The 25,634-nt window shown below is 38.5% G+C and overlaps 1 protein-coding gene across 1 annotated transcript in view; it reads left to right on the top strand.

The window, feature by feature from the left end:
* Nucleotides 1-25,634, top strand: part of LOC136250630 (E3 ubiquitin-protein ligase rnf213-alpha-like) — a 407,493-nt gene that overhangs the window by 144,523 nt on the left and 237,336 nt on the right. Inside the window, exons 28-29 of the mRNA XM_066042854.1 lie at nt 360-463; nt 18,015-18,086. Coding sequence (XP_065898926.1) covers nt 360-463; nt 18,015-18,086 — 176 coding nt within the window. The remainder of the gene's footprint in view (nt 1-359; nt 464-18,014; nt 18,087-25,634) is intronic.

Below are 25,634 nucleotides of genomic sequence, written 5' to 3' on the forward strand. Positions count from 1 at the left end.
ATCCTGTAGGAGCAAAAATTTTATCCCTCAAAATTTCAGATGATGGCGATTCACAAAATACTTTCCCCTCGAAAATTTCCCGCTATATGGTAACTACTACTATACATGCCACTATCACCATAATTATGTAAATGAATGCAGTGCACTTGGAAAACCTTGAAGTGAAACAGTTATTGTCACTTTTGTGTGAAACAATGCCAGTTTCGTAATCGTGTACTATGATTGTAGTTGTGATGGAAACAACAGTTTGATGGATGTAGTCAAACTACTGTTATTGCTAGTGTTATACAGCTAAGATAGTGATGTTGCTAATATGTTTGTAATTTATTTGATTTGTAACCATTTTTATTGTAATGCAGAAAAAATCCATACACTGAAGAATATGATGAAGTAAAAGTAAAAGAATATATTGATTTAAAAAGACTGGCAGTGGTTTTAGAGCAACTTGTCAACACTTTGCCAGGTATACCTTGTTGGTGTAGATGTACTGTACATACATATTACTAATGTATAAGTATATGTATTAATGTGTTGGAAGTTATACTAACTCATTTACAGTACAGCTCAAATACAACCATGGGTGGTGAAAAAACGCATACTACTGAACTCCAGAATGTGTTTAGCTTAATTACCATTGCATGTGTGCAATATTACATGTCTCCCATTACATGTCTCCCATTACATGTGCACGCATTTTAGCATGTGTGCATGAGTGTAAAAAGTTTTCAACTGGCATGTAGTGTGCAAAGCTTATTATCATTATCGTAACTGTATTATTAGCATACTTGTGCAATTTCAAAGGTATTATTCACTGTAGGATTAATGACTGCTCGATCCATGAGGTGATCATGGGTGACGCTCACATAACAAATATTAACAATCCAAAAATCTCGAGAACTGGATTTGAAGCTATGCAATATATAGCATCTGTGTACTTTTTATATAGTACAGTGTATTTTGCTGTAAATTATTACAACATTACAAGATTGATGAAGATTATGTGAACAAGTAGAAGGAATTTTAAGTTGGATTAGGGATCAAGGGGGAAAAAAGCAGTGTAACTAAGGAATAGCTAAAAAGTAGTAGAACAAGTAAGGCTGTCTATACCTGCAGATATATTAATGAACATTTAATCCCTATACTTTAGTCTATAACCATAGGGATTAAATCTCAATTAGTATATCTGTAGGCATAGCCAACCTCTCTTGTTCTACTACATTTTAGCTATTCACTACTTTTTTTTTTCGTTTGATCCTTAAATTCCTTCTGCTTGTTTGTTTACTTGTTTTATGACACAATTATGACTACTGAACCTACACATACTGCATCAAAAGACAGAATGGTGCCAGACATGCCATGAAATTAGTTTCACATTTGAACCGGCCCTCTAACAATCAATTTCTGAACAGTGAAGTGGCCATTACAAATCTTTTTCAGCTATGTTGCACCAATTATGCTGCATTGTAAAACATAATGAGAAGTGTCTCTGTAATCGATCTACTTCCTACGGAAATGTGGGCGTTTAGCATGATATTTAGTCAACACAGCCACAGGGAAGCCATATTGCACTATTGTGAACCGACACCTTGTGTTGTTAGCAAAAAAAGAACTGGGAAACACAGGAGGACAAAGATAAGCCCATGATGTGTGTATTGTATGTACTGTGGTTGGCGAAAAGGTACATGCAACATCAAACAGTAAAGAAATCAAGCCTGTAGCCTTAAATTGTTGAGTTTTGCTTGGCTGGAGACATCAGGCAGTCAATTAGTAGAAAATTCAGCTAGAATAATTTAAAAAAAATAAAAACTTATGGGAAGGGTTTTAGATCAGTCTGAAGACATTTTTAATTTTTAGGCTTGGTCATACCTAGCCAATACTGCCAAGCTGTCGTGAAGGATGTAATTTTGTTTGAATGTAACTAACATGACAATGTAGGATTTTATCACTTGGATCTCTATACATTTTAAATACACTAGTCATGACTAAAGTAGAGATAGCATGAGAACTAATATGGCTGCAGGTGTAAGCAATTTACTTTTTCGTTGCTTTTGTCTGTGATTCTTGCTCAACTTTAAACAAGCTGTATAGGACCAGGTGTCCTACAGACCTTCAGCACTAAGCCTTAATAAACAAGTGGAACAAAAAATTAGGAATTTTCAATATGAGTAGGGATCAAAGTAATAAAAAGTACTGAAACAAGAGAGATTATCTACCACCTGAAGTCATGCTAGTACACACGTAATCGCTACTTCAGTTACCAAGATTTAAGATATAATGGCACTGAAGTAGGGATTACGTGTGTACTAGCATGACTTCAGGTGGTAGATAATCTCTCTTGTTTCAGTACTTTTTATTACTTTGATCCCTACTCATATTGAAAATTCCTAATTTTTTGTTCCACTTGTTTGTGTACTTTTTACAAACATTGCATGAATCTTATCTTTTATGTGCATGCAGTTTCTATTACACAGGACACTAAAGTTACTATTTCTTCAATGTCCATGGTTTGCTAGCTATGTTATAGACAACATTACCTGTGTTTAGATTCTTTCCACAGTTTCTCAATATTAGAAAAGTAGTACTTGCTGGTTGAGGATCTAGTAGCAGCACGGGATTTGGCAACATCCTTGCGGTAATGTTCTTTAGTGCTCTCTGCAGAATCCACACGAGACTTTTCCAAGTCTTGATGGTAGTGTTCCCTTTTCTTTTTTGCAACTTCAGTGCGAGACTTCAAGTTTCCAAGTCTTGATGGTAGTATTCCCTTTGCCTTTCCGCTGACTCAATGCGAGACTTTGCCAAATCTTTGTTAAATGATGTTTTGGTGGCTTCAGCTGATTTCTCACGCGACGCTGTTACATTTTTGTAGTACTCATTAGGATGACGCTGTGATCGGCATTCACTGCTGTACTTGTATAGAGTATAGACTCTCTTTGAGCTTCATAGTACGCCCTGTTATTCTCCTTCTTTCTACTCTTCCGCGCTGCTTCCTTCGAAGGCATTGCCGCACCCAATATTGCCTCAGAGAAAACACACAAAGCAATAATAACCACAATACCCTTAGCTAACGCTATTTTGCTACGAATTATTTCTAATATCGCTCAAATACTTGAGGTAGATACGTTGTTTACAGCAAAGAAATGCGTTTACAAACACAAGCAATATTAATTTTGCCGGTTAACTTTGCCAGAAACAAAAGATATAAGTCGCTAAATATATTCACTTACACGTACAAAGCTTCCCGATTGTGAACAGCTCGCTCTTCCTGCTCAAAATCAACTTCGAACTTTCAACCACGTGTATTCGAATATTTTACCGCGAAGATTATGATTACTCTATTTAGCGAGCACTCTTATTGAAACGGACGGCGCCGTACATTGAAGCCATTTTGTGGAGTTATTAACACTACCTGTAGTGAATCCAGGACGATGGCGACATTAAAGAACGATGAAAGGTAAGACCCTAGCGCAAGGATTGTATTTCTATCGGTGTAGGAAAGGTTTAATCTATAGGCAAAGCGAGCCGTTTTCATGCAAGAAGTAGGACTGTAGCTGTTGCCATCTTCCCGCTAGGCCTGGCTGAAGGCATCAGTTAGGGAGTCAGTCACTAGAAAATTCGATCAGATAGAATTTTTTTTAAAATTCGTGGAAACTCATAGGATGCATTTCGTGCCGTTTTGAAGGCAAAATCGTGCTTCACTTTTGTAATACAATACTGCTGAATCGCCGAGATGGTTTTGCAAGTCTGCTTTTGGTGCGTAATTTTTTGGCGGGAAATCGTGAACCTTGACGATCCCTACCATTAAGTACTACCGTACTTAATGATAAATAAAAAATAAAATTGCATGTCTCAACATGCACCCTAATTATAAAGTACTAACAAGTGATGTGGTTCATTTTCAGCTACTGTATGTTCTGCATCAGTGTTGAAACCGGGTCGGGTCAACCGGATCGGGTCAACTGGGTCACATTTTCTCCGGGTCATCCGGGTCTGACCTGGTTTACAAATTATCCGGGTCTGACCTGGATTGGATCACGTGAAAAACGAAATTGTTCGTTTGATGACGTGGAAACTTATAAACGAGCCACGCCCACTTATCGCATTACAAACATATGCTCAGCCACGCCCATTTATTAGTAAATGCAGTATGTAGCACAAAACTGAGGGTATCTATGGTGAGGGGTAGCTAATGACCTTTTTTTTTTTTTTGATCTTCAACCTACAGCTTGGCTGAAGTTGCAATTCCATAGTGGAACCCCCTTTTTAAAAGTCTGGATCCGTCCCTGTTTACTCAACACGAATCGAACGCTCAAAACGTAGTCTTGCTCGCTCGAGACTAGCCGAAACATAGCTCTTATCGCACGCCTCAGCTTTAATTAATCCGGGTCACATCCAGGTCAGCAGTAGTGACCCGGTTTCAATGCTGTTCTGCATGTTACACAGTATTACAAATGAAGAACAAGTGTTTCTGCAATCAATGCAATCACTTTTAATGTATATATGAAGCATGGAACAGCTATTATGCATGGTTTCCCATTGTAGCATAACAGCCAGCACAAGAATCCATATATTAATGCACTATGCACAAATCAACAAAGGTATGTCCATGATGCATGCTGCTGTGGTATACAAAAAGGGACATCTTGTTCCTAAGTGATGTTGAACGGTAAAGAAATCAAGCAAGTAGCATTAATCATACTGAAGTTATACTTGATCATAGAAATCTGTTATCTTAGTTTGTCAGTCTTTGGTTTCATTTTATAGCAAAATCAAGACTCACGGTAGTGAGGGCGCGCGGCCAAGAAACTACGAAGCGCACGCCCAATTAAAAGACGCGGCCACTACTGTGAGTTATTTACGTGTAGGGTCGGTTTTGCAATATTAGCCCTGGATTACACAACATCTCTCAATGGATTTGTATTGCGTTACATAATAAAAAAATCTTTAATCGTCGTCGTTTTCTTGCGACCTTACTAAAATAAAAAATATAGCCGTATTTAGACATATTTCACTTTATTTCTCTACCTTGTGTTACACGTATCGTCACGTTATACCAGTCATCTTACCTGTGTTTGTACCGGCCATCTAGGCCTGACATTATCTAATTCTGGTTGGCCCTACGCGTATTTTCTCCATTCAAACCTGTAATCCCTACAATAATTTTTAAAGACACGATGTGGACACAAGCCCTAATGTCTGACAAACAAGTTGTGAAAGCGTGCAGACCCGTAAGTTCCCTAGGGAAGGCGTTTTGAGCAGAAATCTTTTAAGAATCCATTTAGTGCCACGCCCCAAGGGAGCGTTTATAATCGGAAGATGTCTCATAAACAAGGTGTGAAAGTGTGAAGAATGTACGGACACTATAAATCATTAGTCAATACTCCATTTAGTGCCATGCACCACTTATGATACAAGAAATATTTTGTAAGTTGTGTGGAATGACCACATGTACAGTCACAAACCACATTCCAGACAATACTTTGTTGCCCTACATTAGTTTACGTACATAATGAAAGCCACTACACTCCACCTTAAACTGATGGTGCTTTGTGGAAGTGTGAAACTGTTGTGGAAGTGTGAACTGCCGTGACAGAACAAATGAGGCAATTCTAATTGTGGATAAGATGGCTGCAAAATTCATGAAAATTTCTTGCGGTAGAGTAAACACATAACAATGCTATTACAACACATAACAAAAATTTAATAAACATCAGTTTAACACCAAGTGATTATTTCTTGGATATCTGCATGATGACACAACATTAAATGAGCCCTGTAAAAGAATAAGCAGGCACTGAATTAAACATTTAAAAAATTATATTTAAGACTATAAGTGAATCTGGTGTACCAGTGGCAAATACAGGGGGGTTGCAATGGTTTCAGCTGAAACCCCCTCTGGAAATAGCACACCCTAAATTTATTGTATGAGTGTAAAATGAAAAACTTCATACTTTAGCCTTTGAAATCACAATTACGACGTTCTACAGCAGGTTGTGACCTTTTTCTTTTTTTGTTCTTTAACTTATAGCTAGGCTGAAGTTGAATGGAATTTGAAACCCCCTCTGAAATTTCTAGATCCACCACTGTATACCAGAGGTAACATAAATGTGTTTTGGTGCCTAAGTATGTAAACACGAACACAAGGAGACTTGTCAAACAACAAGTGGCTACCAAACAGAATGTACAACATGGTAAATATATTTCTTAGCTATACAACAGGAAATTCAGGATTACAATAGTACCAATTCCCACTTTTAAGCTAAGTGGATACCTGACAATATTGTTTAACCCATTTTACAACCAATACCTGATCTTAAATAACATTAAGTTACACTAGTGCATAAAAGTACAACTTATAAAGCAATTGCTGTGAGCTTGTGCACACACCTGAAGTCAAAGCTGCTAATCAGACAACTGGCCAATTATCACTAGGCCTAGGGCTGGGTTGGTGGTCACCACAAAACACAACTTGCTTGGTAATCTGACAACACAGGAGACCAATCGTATGAAAATCACAATACTAATAAAGACTGATCCAGAGTTAAGTATCACAACCACATCCACTGTTAGTGGGTGAATCACTATGACTAGATTGCCTGTAAAAACAGATAGGTGAGCATTAAATGCAATACACTTAAATTTATCACTTAATAAACATTATTCATTTAAACAGTTGACATTGTTACACAGAGACCTGAATAGACAGGCATATCAAGAAGTTTGCAGACATTTGCTATACTTTTGTTCATGGCAAAAAAGCCAGCTGGAACAGGCATGTCGAATACATTTCAATTGAAAAATCATTAAAAATTAAATTAATTATTGTGTACCACCTACCTCAAGTCTGTTTAGTAACTTTCTGAATTTGATACATGTAGAGCAACTCTCTGCGAGTACAATGATGCCTCCAATTCATGGAAATTTTGGCTTGTCAAAATGGCCTAAACTTACCGGATGTAGCAAATTCCCCCATACATTTTGTATTGAGTGTTTTGGGATCATGCAATAAAAGGCATAAAAACCCACGACACGTGATAAATACCTCAGATTCCGAACCAGATTTTGAAATAGCAGTGAATAGTGATTAAGATGAGCTATAGCAGAAGGAAATCAGGAAATTTAAGCTCGTCATTTTAAGGTTGAAAATCACTTACTTTTTCTATGGCGAATTGAATGCCAGATATTTGGAAAGGAACGCTCTGATCTATTTTGATGTTTTGACAGCCATTATTAACCTTCAGTGTTCAACAAAATCGCTGTGAATTAGTTCTGCAGGTTAGTTTGTGAAAATGACAGTGTTCCGTGATTAAACAAAATAATGTCCATCCCATGCAGCAAACTTCTTCATATGTTTCACTGTACATAAATTCAGTAATTTAGACCAGAACATGTGAATGGGTATACTTTTTCATACAAATATCGATATCTGACACAGATTCACTTACTGACTTTTCATCTGCAGCCAAAGTTCCAAGACTTCTGATGATGATGTAAGTGGCAAATGATAAGATACCCAGGCCACGGTTTTTTGGTAATTGGTCCATACACCTTGTCACTACAATCTCGCCATGAGATAATACGAGCTAGTGGAGCTACTAGGAGTTTTCTCCTGGCGGGACTCTAAAATACTGCAAATGCGGTTAATCAGTGTGTGTCGATGTTGATCTAATCCTCGATCTAATCAGTTCGTTAACCTCCACTCCAGACTCTTATTCTTTCACGGGTTCTTTCATACTTCAGCAACGGTGTACGACCATGAAATGAAATCCAGTTACAATAAGACTTAATGTTGATTACTCAGTCTCGTTACTCTCACTCTCCTTCTTGGACTGCCATTTTAAACAACATTTGTTCAATTTTAATTAAAACCGCGTATCACGTGTGTCCACTTGGGGTGTTGCAGGGACATTCCAAGGGACTTCCCCTAAATAGATCATGTGATAATTGTCAGTCTTGTGTGGTACTTGTCCTTAGTCATGGCTCAGCAATGCGGTACGTGTGTACTATAGCCTAGCTATAGGATTTTTTGTGTGATGATGCATATGGTCGCATAGAACGCATGATGGTAGGACAAATGCCCACGCCTAGGTATGCCTATGGCATTAACTAGCTTTTTCTATAGCTACTATTATGTTGCTGATACATCAGGGGCACCAGAGTAAGGTGAAAGTGGTAGCTAAGGCTAAGTCAACTGGTCTATAAAGTCTGGGCCTCTGGGACATACTCCCTCAGACAATTTTAGCTAAGTATAGCTACTGCAACTTTCAGCTAGTCCTTCAGTGACCAAATTCGCTTCATCAAGTTTGAAAGTTCTAGTCAAAAAGGCTCAGATCTCAATGCGCTGGTTGTATCTTCTGATGCCCTATATACCTTGTCCAAAAGATGGTTAGAGTCCCATATTAAAATGAACTCTTGTTATATCCTTGCATGGATTCTTGATAATAATGACTATATGTATTTAGCTTTCAGGTTGCGTATACAAGGTATTCTTTCATCTGCCGGTATAAATTGCTATTCCATGCACTATGAGGCCTGGGAAATGTAAGGCTCTAGCTCCACACTAAGAATCAGCCGGCACGCCACACCGTGAGTATATTTACAGGAAGAAAGTAAACGCGATTTTCACACCTTTGTAGCTCCGTGATTCCTTATCCGATTGAACTAAAGTTGCTACAGAAGTGCCGGCTAGGTAGGGGAGTCAACATTCCAAATTTGAAGAAAATCGTTAAAGCCATTTCCGTATCAGATACGAGCGGCCAAAATTTGGGTTTTTTTCTTCGTTTTTTTTTTTCTTCTTCTACTTCTTTTCGCACACTTTGCAAAATCCGCCATAAAACGCGAATGCGTGCTCCAATCGGGCTGAAATTTGGTACACTTAAAGGGCTCATTAAGGCGAATCTCAGTACCAAGTTTGGTAGGAATCCGATGAACATTCACGGAGTTATGACCAATTATTTGCGTAAAATAAGGTCGAAGGTCTGTCACGCCCACAGGGTAAAACGCTTGAAGGAATGAGCTGAAAATTGCTATGTAGATGGAGTGAGTATCGTAGGAGTGCCTTTTTGTGGTTTGAAAGGAATCCAGGTAAAGGCCATTGAGATATGACACAAAACCCAACCTGTGTCACAATTATGCGATCGATTTTTATGAATAAAAAAACTATCAGTTTTCACACCTACCAGGCAAACCGCTTAGAGCAGTGAGCTGAAAATTGGTGTGTAGCTGGAATAATTATCATAGAAATTCCTTGCGGTAGTACAGAAGAATCGGATTACAAACCACTGAGTTATGATTCCAAAGTCAACTACGTGTAGCATATGTGAGATCGAGATACTCTAATAGAACAGTCACCCTAATAGAGCATTCAGCTACGTATATAACTTACTCCATTACAGAATTATATGACATTGCAAGTTATTCTGTAGGGAGTTCAGCTACAAACAGTTAATCTTATAGACAATTCAGCTACAAGCAAGTCACCCTGTAGAGAGTTCAGCTACAAATATGTTGCTGTAGAGATTCAGAACATTATAAGTCACACTGAAGAGAATTCAGCTATAAACAAGTCATACACCCTGTAGATAGTTCAGCTACAAACAAATCACCCTGTAGAGAGATCAACAAGAAGAAGTTACCTTATAGAGAATTCAGCTACAAACAAATCACCTGTAGAGAATTCAGCTACAAACAAATCTCCCTGTAGAGAGATCAGCTAGAAGAAGTTTCCTTGTAGAGAATTCAGCTACAAACAAATCACCTTGTAGGAAGATCAGCTAGTAGAAGTTATCTTGTAGAGAGTTCAGCTACAAATAAATCACCCTGTAGAGAGATCAGCTAGAAAATGTTACCTTGTAGATAGTTCAACTACAAACAAATCACACTGTAGAAAGATCAGCTAGAAGAAGTCACCTTGTAGAGAGTTCAGCTACAAACAAATCACCATTTAGAGAGTTCAGCTAGAAGAAGTTACCTTGTAGAGAGTTCAGCTACAAAGAAACTATTCTATAAGAGCTCAGCTGCAAACAAATCACCTGTACGGAATTCAGCTACAAACAAATCACCCTGTAGAAAGATCAGTTAGAAGAAGTTACCTTGTAGATAGTTCAGCTACAAACAAATCACCTTGTAGAGAGATCAGCTAGAAGTTACCTTGTAGAGAGTTCAGCTACAAAGAAACCACCATGTAGAGAGTTCAGCTGCAAACAAATCACCTTTAGAGAGTTCAGCTACAAACAGATCTCCCTGTAGAGAGATCAGCTAGAAGAAGTTTTCTTGTAGAGAGTTCAGCTACAAACAAATCACCCTGTAGAAAGATTAGATATGGCTTAATATGAGGTATATTTTTCTGATGAAATTTGATGAAGTAATTGGATACAAAAGTTACAAAGTGACATCATTGGATATGTGTAAAGGTGTCGAGAAATGAACACAAAGTGTGGTACCTGTACATGCTAAGGGTACCAATGAATACAGAAGATGACATGAGTATACAAAGGGTAGCAATGTGGATTCACAGGGTAACATGGGGATACACAGGGTTACATGGGGATACACAGGGTAACATGAGGATACAAAGGGTTACATGGGGATACACAGGGTAACATGAGGATACAAAGGGTTACATGGGGATACACAGGGTAACAAGTGGATACACTGGGATACATATGGATACACAGGGTAACAAGTGGATACACAGGGTTACATGGGGATACACAGGGTAACATGAGGATACACAGGGTAACAAGTGGATACAAAGGGTTACATGGGGATACACAGGGTAACAAGTGGATACACTGGGATACATATGGATACACAGGGTAACATGAGGATACACAGGGTTACATGGGGATACACAGGGTAACATGAGGATACAAAGGGTTACATGGGGATACACAGGGTAACAAGTGGATACACTGGGATACATATGGATACACAGGGTAACATGAGGATACACAGGGTTACATGGGGATGCACAGGGTGACATGAGGATACACAGGGTTACATGGGGATACATAGGGTAACATGAGGATACACAGGGTTACATGGGGATACACAGGGTTACATATGGATACACAGGGTTACATGGGGATACACAGGGATACATATGGATACACAGGGTTACAAGTGGATACATAGGGTAACATGAGGATACACAGGGTTACATGGGGATACACAGGGTAACATGAGGATACACAGGGTAACAAGTGGATACACAGGGTTACATGGGGATACACAGGGTAACATGAGGATACACAGGGTTACATGGGGATACACAGGGTAACATGAGGATACACAGGGTAACAAGTGGATACACAGGGTTACATGAGGATACACAGGGTTACATGGGGATACACAGGGTAACAAGTGGATACACTGGGTTACATGAGGATACACAGGGTTACATATGGATACACAGGGTAACATGAGGATACACAGGGATACATATGGATGCACAGGGTAACATGAGGATACACAGGGTTACATGGGGATACACAGGGTAACATGGAAGTCAGTACAGCAGAATCCAGTTCCATTCAGAAGCAAAATTACCAACATAAGGAAAAGTTATCAGACAGTGTTGCCCAGAATCCCACAGTTGAAGCAGCAAGTGGTAGTTCCAAACACACTCGACCCATCCGTCAAGCAGCAATTCGAGGAAGGCAACAAGTTCAAAAGTGGACGAGAACACTATGTGGCCCCCTGGAGGATGTCGAGAACTAGTAGCTGACAATGTTATTATTATTAGTAGTAGTTGTAGTGATTACGTAATTCATTGTGTGTATGTATCACGTTTGTTGTAGGCTGATTAGTGCGCTTCATGAAGAGTAAACACGTGTAAGTTGAATCGATCCGCTATCGTCGAGATTGTCCATTCGGATAGCTTCGAACCTCTGTTTCGTTACTAACTCTAGACTATCTATCACACCCTGTGTATCCATATGTAAACCTGTGTATCCACTTGTAACCCTGTGTATCCATATGTAACCCTGTGTATCCATATGTAACCCTGTGTATCCATATGTAAGCCTGTGTATCCACTTGTTACCCTGTGTATCCATATGTAACCCTGTGTATCCACTTGTTACCCTGTGTATCCACTTGTTACCCTGTGTATCCACATGTAACCCTGTGTATCCACTTGTTACCCTGTGTATCCATATGTAACCCTGTGTATCCACTTGTTACCCTGTGTATCCACTTGTTACCCTGTGTATCCACATGTAACCCTGTGTATCCACTTGTTACCCTGTGTATCCATATGTAACCCTGTGTATCCACTTGTTACCCTGTGTATCCACTTGTTACCCTGTGTATCCACATGTAACCCTGTGTATCCACTTGTTACCCTGTGTATCCACTTGTAACCCTGTGTATCCATATGTAACCCTGTGTATCCACTTGTTACCCTGTGTATCCATATGTAACCCTGTGTATCCACTTGTTACCCTGTGTATCCATATGTAACCCTGTGTTACCCTGTGTATCCATATGTAACTCTAGTGTATCCATATGTAACCCTGTGTATCCACTTGTTACCCTGTGTATCCATATGTAACCCTGTGTATCCATATGTAACCCTGTGTATCCATATGTAAGCCTGTGTATCCACTTGTTACCCTGTGTATCCATATGTAACCCTGTGTATCCACTTGTTACCCTGTGTATCCACATGTAACCCTGTGTATCCACTTGTTACCCTGTGTATCCATATGTAACCCTGTGTATCCACTTGTTACCCTGTGTATCCACATGTAACCCTGTGTATCCACTTGTTACCCTGTGTATCCATATGTAACCCTGTGTATCCATATGTAACTCTAGTGTATCCATATGTAACCCTGTGTATCCACTTGTTACCATGTGTATCCATATGTAACCCTGTGTTACCCTGTGTATCCATATGTAACTCTAGTGTATCCATATGTAACCCTGTGTATCCACTTGTTACCCTGTGTATCCACATGTAACCCTGTGTATCCATATGTAACCCTGTGTATCCATATGTAAGCCTGTGTATCCACTTGTTACCCTGTGTATCCATATGTAACCCTGTGTATCCACTTGTTACCCTGTGTATCCACTTGTTACCCTGTATATCCACATGTAACCCTGTGTATCCACTTGTTACCCTGTGTATCCATATGTAACCCTGTGTATCCACTTGTTACCCTGTGTATCCACATGTAACCCTGTGTATCCACTTGTTACCCTGTGTATCCATATGTAACTCTGTGTATCCACTTGTAACCCTGTGTATCCATATGTAACCCTGTGTATCCACTTGTTACCCTGTGTATCCATATGTAACCCTGTGTATCCACTTGTTACCCTGTGTATCCATATGTAACCCTGTGTATCCATATGTAACCCTGTGTATCCTCATGTAACCCTGTGTATCCACTTGTTACCCTGTGTATCCACTTGTTACCCTGTGTATCCACTTGTTACCCTGTGTATCCATATGTAACCCTGTGTTACCCTGTGTATCCATATGTAACTCTAGTGTATCCATATGTAACCCTGTGTATCCACTTGTTACCCTGTGTATCCATATGTAACCCTGTGTATCCATATGTAACCCTGTGTATCCATATGTAAGCCTGTGTATCCACTTGTTACCCTGTGTATCCATATGTAACCCTGTGTATCCACTTGTTACCCTGTGTATCCATATGTAACCCTGCGTATCCACTTGTTACCCTGTGTATCCATATGTAACCCTGTGTATCCATATGTAACCCTGTGTATCCACTTGTTACCCTGTGTATCCACTTGTTACCCTGTGTATCCACTTGTTACCCTGTGTATCCATATGTAATCCTGTACATCTACATGTTACTCTGTTTATTCACTTATTGCCTTAATATTAGTATTAATAATAGGATACATTATCATCGAGTTATGAAGGAATGAATGATGCATGTACAAAAATTAATTAAATGCGAAAATGAGATTATAATTATGTAGTTTAAGATTAAGAGATGTATCCATTTTAATTGTGACCTGATTTCACAGGATTTGTTGTAATTCAAGGTATTGTCTAATGATTCAAATTTGATTAAAGGTAATCAAAAGTTTGTTTTGGTCATAAATACTTCAACTGTCAAATGTGACGTTAGGACTGATTTTCCAAAATCAGGTCACAATTATAAGATGTATTTTTGTAACTCATGTAACTGGTTACTGGAACAATATTCAGCAGAAAAATACAAAATGGATACCTCATATCAGGCCACATATGAGAAAGATCAGCTAGAAGAAGTCACCTTGTAGAGAGTTTGGTTACAAAGAAACCACCATGTAGAGAGTTCATCTATAAACTAGTGACCTTGTGGAGACATCGGCTAGAAGAAGTTACCTTGTAGAGAGTTCAGCTACAAAGAAACCATTCTGTAAAGAACTCGGCTGCAAACAAATCACCTATACAGAATTCAGCTACAAACTAATCACCCTATAGTAAGATCAGCTAGAAGATGTTACTTTGTAGAGAGTTCAGCTACAAAGAAACCACCATGTAGAGAGTTCAGCTGCAAAGAAATTACCCTGTAGAAAATTCAGCCACAAACAAATTGCCCTGTAGAAAGATCAGTTAGAAGGAGTTACCTTGTAAAGATTTCAGCTACAAAGAAACTATTCTGTAAAGTGTTCAGCTGCAAACAAATCACCTGTACAGAATTCAGATACAAACAAATCACCCTGTAGAGAGATCAGCTAGAAGAAGTTATCTTGTAGATAGTTCAACTTCAAATAAATCACCCTGTAGAGAGAGATCAGCTAGAAGATGTTACCTTGTAGATAGTTCAGCTACAATGTAGAAAGATCAGCTAGAAGAAGTTACCTTGTAGAGAGTTCAGCTACAAAGAAACCATTCTGTAAAGAGCTCAGCTGCAAACAAATCACCTGAAGAGAATTCAGCTACAAACAAACCACCATGTAGAGAGTTCAGCTAGAAGAAGTTACCTTGTAGAGAGTTCAGCTACAAAGAAACCATTCTGTAAAGAGCTCAGCTGCAAACAAATCACCTGTACAGAATTCAGCTACAAACAAATCACCCTGTAGAGAGACCAGCTAGAAGAAATTACCTTGTAGAGAGTTCAGCTACAAGAAACCACCATGTAGAGAGTTTAGCTGCAAAGCAATCACCCTGTAGAAACTTCAGCCACAAACAAATTGCCCTGTAGAAGATCAGTTAGAAGAAGTTACCTTGTAGAGAGTTTAGCTACAAAGAAACCATTCTGTAAAGAGCTCAGCTGCAAACAAATCACCTGTACAGAATTCAGCTACAAACAAATCACCCTGTAGAAAGATCGGCTAGAAGAATTTACCTTGTAGATAGTTCAACTACAAATAAATCACCCTGCCTGTAGAGAGATTAACAAGAAGAAGTTACCTTGTAGATCGTTCAGCTACAAACAATTCACCCTGTAGAGAGAGCAGCTAGAAGATGTCACCTTGTAGAGTGTTCAGTTACATAGAAACCACCATGGAGAGTTTTGTAATAAATATTATATGTATTATATATATATAATTTGTACATTTACTGATAAAATCAGAATTATTTAAAGTAAATCTGCTTCATCTTTTCTTCTTCCTGTGGTAAAGAAAAAAGATAGGTTTAAAAATCCCCAAAGCCGGCCTATGGGGTATACAAATACAAAATGAAGTGAAATCTAATCCAAAACAGCCAAGCTGTAAAAAAAGGGTGCGGCCCTCAAAAAGGCTTTGGTGAAAAAAGATGTGAAATCCAAGGTGGCGGCCAAGAAATGGCTGTGATGGTAGGTTAATGGTAAAAATTTTAATAACGACAATTCAGGTGAATTTTTGTGCCGCTTGGTCTTGGCACAAAAATTCACCTGAATTGTCGTTATTAAAATTTTTACCATTAACCTATCATCACAGCCATTTCTTGGCCACCACCTTGGATTTCACATCTTTTTTCACCAAAGCCTTTTTGAGGGCCGCACCCTTTTTTTTACAGCTTGGCTGTTTTGGATTAGATTATATAATGTTCAACACAATGATAAGATAATTGTCAGAGCAGAGTTTATGGTTATTGTATCAGCAAAGAGTTTTGAATATTAATTGAGATGTTTTATTTAAGTGCATTTTGACTGTTCCTCCTATAATTCTTGTTCAATTATCTGATATCTTGTTGGTTTCCCTCCATCCTCTTTACTGATCCCTCTTTATTGATTTTATATGACTAGAAAATCTGTACACCTAGTCAATCCACTTACAACAGTTGATCTAAATACGATGACGATGCAGTTATTGAGATGAGGAGATGCATAGTGTTTCCCTACAGTGCCACAACACAAAAACACTTGAAATGTAATCTGAGACTTACATGTATATAGCTGTAGTGAACTAAGTAAGATCACTATAGCTGCTGGTAAGCATTGCGTCGTATTACCATCAATCAGTGCTTGTGCAATAAATTGTCTGTATTATGAATTCAGTCAAAATTATGCAAAGCTAGCTGTGTAGTAATTTATTACGCATCCAGTTAACACTTAGCTAAGTTTGAGCATAAGATGCCTGAAGTATTCTACAGATATATTTTGTAAATAATATTATATAAAGATAAATATACTCTAATAGAACAGTCAATAGCTAGCTGTGTAGTAATTGTGAACTAATTAGGCACTTGCTAATTATGAGCATAATCTAAAGCATTTACCACAGATATGAGATGTTGTAAATAGTAAATGAATGCCACAGTAAACATAAATCTATAGAACAGTCTGTCTATTCTACACTGTAAATTCATACTTCCAAATTTACAGTGTGAACAGTCTGTAATGTGCATGCCTTTGTCAAACAAGATGACAGGTGCACATGTTTGACTCTCCAAGATAATAATATTATTGCTAATTTCCAAATATCAGTCATCTAAATGTTACCATTAAATTTTTAACAATTTTGTTGTTCCCCCAGTGGGACTATCACTATAACAAAAATGAGTGATATCCACCTGAAAAACACCTTCGCTGTAAAAAAAGGTGCGTCCAAGAAACTACAAGTACCTGTAATCCAATGTAATTAAAAACAGCTCAGTTGTAGGGAAAGACTTCATAAAAGTAAAAATCACTGGTAACTTAAAGAGCTGATATCTGGAGCGGCCAAGAATCAATCTTACTCATACTAAAATTTTTTAATCCATGCAAGAACACCTTGCATTGGCTGTAAAAAAAGTGCACCCGTGAAAGTAACTGGCAATTGAATATAGTTGATATCTGAAGCGGCCAAGAATGAATGCTGATATACAACTAATTGGAATTAACAAAAAGTTTAACATCAAACCTTTATCTTTCAGCTGTGTTCTACATTCACTCTTGCTGCATCATAAATTGATTTCTTTTAACTCTAATTGGCTGGTAATTTGGCCGCCTTTTTTTTGCTCTATACACTGAATATTAAAAAAGGCGGCCAAATTACCAGCCAACTAGAGTTAAAAGAAATCAATTTATGATGCAGCAAGAGTGAATGTAGAACACAGCTGAAAGATAAAGGTTCGATGTTAAACTTTTTGTTAATTCCAATTAGTTGTATATCAGCATTCATTCTTGGCCGCTTCAGATATCAGCTATTTCAATTGCCAGTTACTTTCATGGGTGCATTTTTTTTTACAGCCAATGCAAGGTGTTCTTGCATGGATTAAAAAATGTTAGTATGAATAAGATTGATTCTTGGCCGCTCCAGATATCAGCTCTTTAAGTTACCAGTTATTTTTACTTTTATGAAGTCTTTCCCTACAACTGAGCTGTTTTTAATTACATTGGATTACAGGTACTTAGTTTCTTGGATGCGCCTTTTTTTACAGCGAAGGTGTTTTTGAGGTGGATAAAAATTACATGGATGGTTTTTAAAAGCATTTTTGGTTGCTCTGAAGGTATAAAAGTGCAATTGGTAATTGATTTTTTAACCATGTATATACTGTATATTCAATGATTATATAGTTAGCATTTATAAAACTTTTAATACGAATGACTATTTATGTAATTTCTCTTTCTCAGCCAAGGTCCCTAAGCCAAGATATTTCCACAACTTTAAACCAGGAGAGCCCAATTTAGTTCTTGTATCTTCTGGTAAGCAAATTACATTAATTTTGTTTGTTCGTTTGTGTGTATGCACATGTGTGTATATTGATGTTCTGTAAGTGTGAAGCATGCATTTTGTGGGGATAAGTTGGTGTGCTTGCATGTGATCTAATGTTGTACTGGAGAAGAAATACCAACTAATTTGTGTTGTGTAAGAGATGATGTCCAGGTGGGACTAAAAGGGTACTGTCTGTACACCTGCAGTACATATTAAATCTGCGGATTTGCCTTTGCTGAACCTAACACCCCCAGTATCATTTGCTTTTCTTTGTATAAAACAATAATTGTCATTCAAACTTATGATTTTTTGACAGATCTAGCTTAAGCTTGCTTTGGGGATGAACTGTCCTTATTTACTTGTAACTATGGTACTGTCCAAGCGCAAAGTCGCACTCGCTCGCACACGCAACTTTGTTGGAGATTTTAAAAATCGCTAATTAAGGGGCGTGGCAACTGTTTTGCTCACGATTTTTGTGAACGAAACAGCTGCCACGTTGTCTTGCGAGCGAAACAGTTGCCATGCCCCTCAATTAGCAATTTTAAAAATCTTGAGCAAAGTTGCGTGTGCGAGTGACTGTGACGTTGCGCTTGGGCGGTACCGTATATATCAAGACACACGGTAGTGTGTCATGCGGCCCAAGAAGCCAGCACTCAACACCATGAGTATATTGACAGGAAGAAGGAAAACTCGATTTTCACACATTCTAAGCTCTGTGCTGTCTTTACAAAATGAAACGATTTTTGCTGTGGACACGCCCACCAACATCAGCATTCCGCATTCCAAATTTCAGCAAAATCGCTTCAAGCATTCCTGAGATATACGACTTCAAAAATTGGTTTATTTTCTTAGTTTTTTCTCCTTATTTTTCTTCCTCTTTTCGCATACTTACAAAAAGTACCATAAAACGCGAACGCCATATCCGATTACTTTGCAATTTTGCATACAGAAGGGTGGTATAAAGACACATCTTGGTACCAAGTTTGACTGAAATACAATAAACAGTGAATAAGTATATAACGATTATTCAAGAAAAATAACACCAATATATTGTCACGCTTACAGGGTAAACTGTTTATGGGAAGAAGCTGAAAATCAGTGCATGATTAGGTTAATTACTGAACCTCAAACCCTTTGTGGTTTGAAAGAAACCGAGTTAAAAACCATGAAAATACAATGAAAAGACCAACAGTGTGTACCAATTATGCAATCGAGATTTGCTAATAAAAAAACAATTACTTGCCACTCCTACCAGAAAAACCGCTTGGAGTAATGCTTTGAAAATTGCTGTACAGATGGAGTAATCATCTTAGAAAGGCTCTTCAATGGTGTAGAAGAATCAGACTTAGAAAATGGTATGTTAGCTGAAGCTTAATTGAAATAGAAGTTTCTTATTCACGAAGAGACTCCACCACAAGTCTCTTAATACTAAGAGACTCGTGGCTAACCACAACAGTTGATTAGTTATCCACACCAAGAATTTGTTGTTAACCGCTGAAATATTGTCAACAAACCAGCATGTTCTTCTTCACCACTATATGTTGGTGCCGGATGGTTAACTGGAGTGCCAAGGCAGGTATTGGTGTCTTACTTTCCTAGAAAATGGGCTACGTTGCCATGTGACACACTAAAAGCCAGCACCATTACTGTATAGTAATTTTGCTAGCTGTCCTTCTCCATATTTACTTTGTTTAGCTAGACTACATGAGGTACGGTGACGCCAATCCATTGATTCTCCCTTGTGGTATAGACTTGCCTTGAATAGTTGCGAGGTCCAGCGTCTCTAGTAGTTAAGCGTCTAGTAGCTACACCAATCACGATACAACCTTTCAGCTGCTACTGTCGCTAATTTTTCACAGATTTCTATTACTCAAACTGATGCAATTCTTGTTGATAGCAGTGTGTATCACCAATAAAAGTGCTGTTTCAGCGACTTAGCCTCGGACTAAGCCTTAAGAGGAAAGTAAGTTAGTCTTTCCATGGCAGCCTTGTGTGTAACACCATCACTAGCAATGGCGTGAGGCATAGCTGTCCTTTTCACTGCTGGCAGACCATTTTCTAAAACAGTAAGATCCGCCTCGGTTTTCATTGCATCATTCTAACACCTCCTCCTCAAACGTTTATACTTCGAAGATGCTAGTTTGGAGTGTCTTAAAGCCACAGAGTTATAACATGAAATCCAACTCAGTGTAGCAAGTGCAAGATCGATATCAAGACACACGGTAGTGTGTTGTGCAGCCCAAGAAGCCGGCACGCCACACCGTGAGTATATTGACAGGTAGAAAGAAAACGTGATTTTCACACCTACCTGTATGTAGCTCTGTGATCTCTTATCTGACCGGAACCAAATTTGCTACAGAAACTCCTGCCAGGTAGGGGAGTCTACATACCAAATTTGCAGACAATCACTCCAGACATTTCTGAGATACGAGCAACCAAAATTTCATTTTAATTTCTTTGATTTTTCCTTCTTCATTTCGCACACTTTGCAAAATCCACCATAAAGCACGAATATTTGTGTTCCAATCAGGCTGAAATTTGGCACACTTAAACGGCTCATTACAGCTGATCGCAGTACCAAGTTTGGTAGGAATCCGATGAACATTCACGGAGTTACGACCAATTATTGGTGTAAAATAAGATCGAACTTCTGTCACACTCACAAGGTAAACCCCTTGAAGGAATGAGCTGAAAATTGCATAGATGGAGTAACTATCGTAGGAGTGCCTTTTTGTGATTTGAATGTAATCCAGATAAAGGCTATTCTAGACTAGACTATTCTAGACTACTCTTTTGTGATTGAATGTGCAGAGACCAAACAAATGAGACATACGCTAGTATTGACCTTACATATCTAGGGACTTAACATTGGTAGAACACTGCCATAAGTTTCGTTGTAAAAAAAAAACACATGTTGAGTTGGCTTTACCGGTGATTTTCATAATGTGCTCTTTCCATGAAAGATTGTGAGTAATATTGGTTCCTAGGTATTTTGCTGATTTGACTTTATTGATAATACAGTTGTCAATCTGTCAGTTCTCAGTTGTCAATCTGTCAGTTGTCAATCTGTCAGTTGTCAGTTGTCAGTTGTCAATCAGTTGTCAAGTGGAGTTTAATTGTGGCACGCTTGTTGGAAATACGTAGTAAGGTGTTCACATTTGAATATATTAAAAAGCATAAACAAGTCTTTTTACCATTGGAATAATGTGTCCAGATCCTCTTGTAGCTTTAACTCCTTTACCAGAAGTACTAGAGTTACAAGCTTACTTGAGACATTAAACTGGCCAACACTTGAAGTAAGGAGAATTAATGTTAAAGCTATCATATTTTTCAAAATGCTTCACAACATAGTTTCAGTAGATTTATTACAGTTTCTTAATCCATCATCCTCCATTATTCGCGGTCATTAACAACAGTCCATCCCCATCTCTACCAGAGTCAACTGCTACCATCATTCATTCTTGTCATCTGCCATCAGAATCTGGAACTCCATCCTCCCCCCCCCCAAAGTTGTTACTGTTGTAAATGTAAATGATTTTCAAGCTAAATTATACATATATACACACTTATAACTGAGGTATTTGTGCATTAAAACAATAAATAAAAATAAATCAATCGCATAATTGTTACACAGGTTGGGTTTTGTGTCATATCTCGATGGCCTTTATCTGGATTACTTTCAAACCACAAAAAAGCACTCCCACGATAGTTACTCCATCTGCATAGCAATTTTCAGCTCATTCCTTCAAGGGGCTTACCCTGTGGGCGTGACATTTGTTCGACTTTATTTTATGCAAATAATTGGTTTTTATGAAGAAAAATCTATTAGTTTTAATGCCTACCAGGCAAACCGCTTATAGCACAATGAACTCATAAAAGTCCTTGCAGTAGTAAAGAAGAATCAGATTGCAAACCACACTTAGTTATGATTTGAAAGCAAACTACGTGCAGCAAATGTGAGATTGAGATATTCTAATAGAACAGTCACCCTAATAGAGCATTCAGCTGCTGACATACTCTAATAGAACAGTTACCATGCAACTACAAATAAATCGCTCTTTTAGAGAGTTCAGCTACAAACAAATCACCCTGTAGAGATCAGCTACAAACAAATCACCTTGTAAAGAGTTCAGCTGGAAACAAGTTACCCTATAGAGAGATCAGCTGGAAAACGTCACCCTGTAGAGAGTTCAGCTACAAACAAATCACCCTGTAGAAAGTTCAGCTACAAACAGATCACCCTGTAGAGAGTTCAGCTAGAAACAAATCACGCTGTAGAGAGATCAGAGAGAAATAGGTTACTCTGTAGAAAGATCAGCTAGAAGAAGTTACTTTGTAGAGAGTTCATCTACAAGAGTTCAGCCACAAACAAGTTACCCTATAGAGAGATCAGTTAGAAACAAGTCACCCTTCAGCTGCAAACAAATCACCCTGTAGAGAGTTCAGCTAGATACAAGTCACCCTGTAGAGAGATCAGCTTAAAAAAGTCACCTTGTAGAGAGCTCAGCTACAAACAAGTTACCCTATATAGGGATCAGCTAGAAACAAGTCTCCCTGTAGAGAATTCAACTACAAACAAATCACCCTGTAGATATTTCAGCTACAAACAGATCACGCTGTTTAGAGAGATCAGCTAGAAACCAGTGACCTGTAGAGAGTCAAGCTACAAAAACAAATCACCCTTTAGAGAGATCAGCCAGACAAAGTAACCCTGTAGAGAGATCGGATAAAACATATCATCCTGTAGAGACTTCAGCTACAAAGAAACCACTTTGTAGAGAGTTCAGCTACTGTGTAAACAAGTTACCCTGTAGAGAGATCGGCTAGAAATAAGTCACCTTATAGAGAGATCAGCTAGAAACTAGACACAATGTAGAGAGTTCAACTACAAGCAAATCACCCTGTAGAGAGTTCAGCTACATTTCAAGTCACCCAGTAGAGAGATCAGCTGCAAACAAGTTATCCTGTAGGGAATAATTAGCATATCAAGACACACGATAGTGTGTCGTGCGGCCCAAGAAGCCGGCGCGCCACACCGTGAGTATATTAACAGGAAGAAAGAAAACGCAATTTTCACACCTATGTAGCTCTGTGATCCGTTATCCGATTGGAACCAAATTTGCTGGAGACGTGCCGCCCAGTTAGGGGAATCTACACACCAAATTTGAAGAAAATCGCTCCAGCCATTTCCGAGATACGAGCAAACAAAATTTCATTTTAATTTCTTCGTTTTTTTCTTCTTCTTCATCTTCTTCATTTCGCACACTTCGCAAAATTCGCCATAAAACATGAATGCGTGCTCGGATTTGGCTGAAATTTGGCACACTTAAAGGGCTCATTAAGGCGGATCTCCGTACCAACTTTGGTAGGAATCCGATGAACATTCAAGGAGTTATGACCGATTATTTGCGTAAAATAAGGTTGAAGGTCTGTCACGCCTACAGGGTAAACGCCTTGGAGGAATCAGTTGAAAATTGATATGTAGATGGAGCAACCATCATAGGAGTGCCTTTTTGTGGTTTGAAAGGAATCGGGATAAAGACCATGGAGATATGACACGAAACCCAACCTGTGTCAAAATTACGCGATCGATTTTTATGAATAAAAAAAACTATTAGTTTTCGTATCTACCTGGCAAACCGCTTAGAGCAACGAGCTGAAAATCAGTATGTAGCTGGAATAATCATCATAGAAAGTCCTTGCAGTAGTACAGAAGAATCGGAGTACAAATCACTGAGTTATGATTCGAAAGGCAACTACGTGCAGCAAATGCAAGATCGAGATACTCTAATAGAACAGTCACCCTAATAAAGCATTCAGCTGCATTTATAATTTACTCAGTTATATTACATTGTAAGTTATTCTGTAGGGAATTCAGCTACAAACAAGTCACCCTGTAGTCAGATCAGCTAGAAGAAGGTACCTAATAGAGAGTTCAGCTACAAATAAGCCATCATGTAGAGAGTTCAGCTCAAATAAATCACCTTGTAGAGAATTCAGCTACAAACAAATTGCCCTGTAGAGAGATCAGCTAGAAGAAGTTACCTTGTAGAGAGTTCAGTTACAAAGAAACAATCATGCAAAGAGTTTAGCTGCAAACAAATCACCCAGTAAAAAGTTCCGCTATGAACAGATCACACTGTAGAGAGTTCAGTTAGAAACAAGTCATCCTGTAGAGAGATCAGCTAGAAGAAGTAACCTTGTAGAGAGTTCAGCTACAAACAAATCACCCTGTAGAGAGTTCAGCTACAAAGAAACTACCATATAGAGAGTTCAGCTGCAAACAAATCGCCCTGTAGAGAATTCAGCTACAAACAAATCACCCAGTAGAAAAGTAGATCAGCTAGAAGAAGTTACCTTGTAGAGAGTTCAGCTACAAACAAATCACCCTGTAGAGAGTTCAGCTAGAAACAAGACACTCTGTAGAGAGATCAGCTAGAAACAAGCCACCCGTAGAGAGTTCAGCTAGAATAAGTTACACTGTAAAGAGTTCGGCTACAAAGAAACTACCATGTAGAGAGTTCTGCTGCAAACAAATCGCCTGTAGAGAATTCAGCTACAAACAAATCACCCTGTAGAAAGATCAGCTAGAAGAAGTTACATTGTAGAGAGTTCAGCTACAAAGAAACTACCATGTAGAGAGTTCAGCTGCAAACAAATCGCCCTGTAGAGAATTCAGCTACAAACAAATCACCCTGTAGAAGGTTCAGCTACAAACAAGTCACCCTGTAGAGATATCAGCTAGAAACAAGTCATCCTGTAGAGAGTTCAGCTAGAAGAAGTTACATTGTAGAGAGTTCAGCTACAAAGAAACTACCATGTAAATAGTTCAGCTGCAAATAAATCACCCTGTAGAGAATTCAGCTACAAACAAATCACCCTGTAGAAAGATCAGCTAGAAGACGTTACCTTGTAGAGAGTTCAGCTACAAACAAATCACCCTGTAGAGAGTTCAGCTACAAAGAAACTACCATATAGAGAGTTCAGCTGCAAACAAATCGCCCTGTAGAGAATTCAGCTACAAACAAATTACCCTGTAGAAAGGTCAGCTAGAAGAAGTTACCTTGTAGAGAGTTCAGCTACAAACAAATCACCCTGTAGAGAGTTCAGCTACAAACAAGACACTCTGTAGAGAGATCAGCTAGAAACAAGCCACCCGTAGAGAGTTCAACTAGAATAAGTTACACTGTAGAGAGTTCGGCTACAAAGAAACTACCATGTAGAGAGTTCTGCTGCAAACAAATCGCCTGTAGAGAATTCAGCTACAAACAAATCACCCTGTAGAAAGATCAGCTAGAAGAAGTTACCTTGTAGAGAGTTCAGCTACAAACAAATCACCCTGTAGAGAGTTCAGCTACAAACAAGTCACCCTGTAGAGAGATCAGCTAGAAACAAGTCATCCTGTAGAGAGTTCAGCTAGAAGAAGTTACATTGTAGAGAGTTCAGCTACAAAGAAACTACCATGTAGACAGTTCAGCTGCAAACAAATCGCCCTGTAGAGAATTCAGCTACAAACAAATCACCCTGTAGAAGGTTCA

This window comes from Dysidea avara, chromosome 3, assembly GCF_963678975.1.
Source record: "Dysidea avara chromosome 3, odDysAvar1.4, whole genome shotgun sequence".
Classification (NCBI taxonomy): Eukaryota; Metazoa; Porifera; class Demospongiae; order Dictyoceratida; family Dysideidae; genus Dysidea; species Dysidea avara.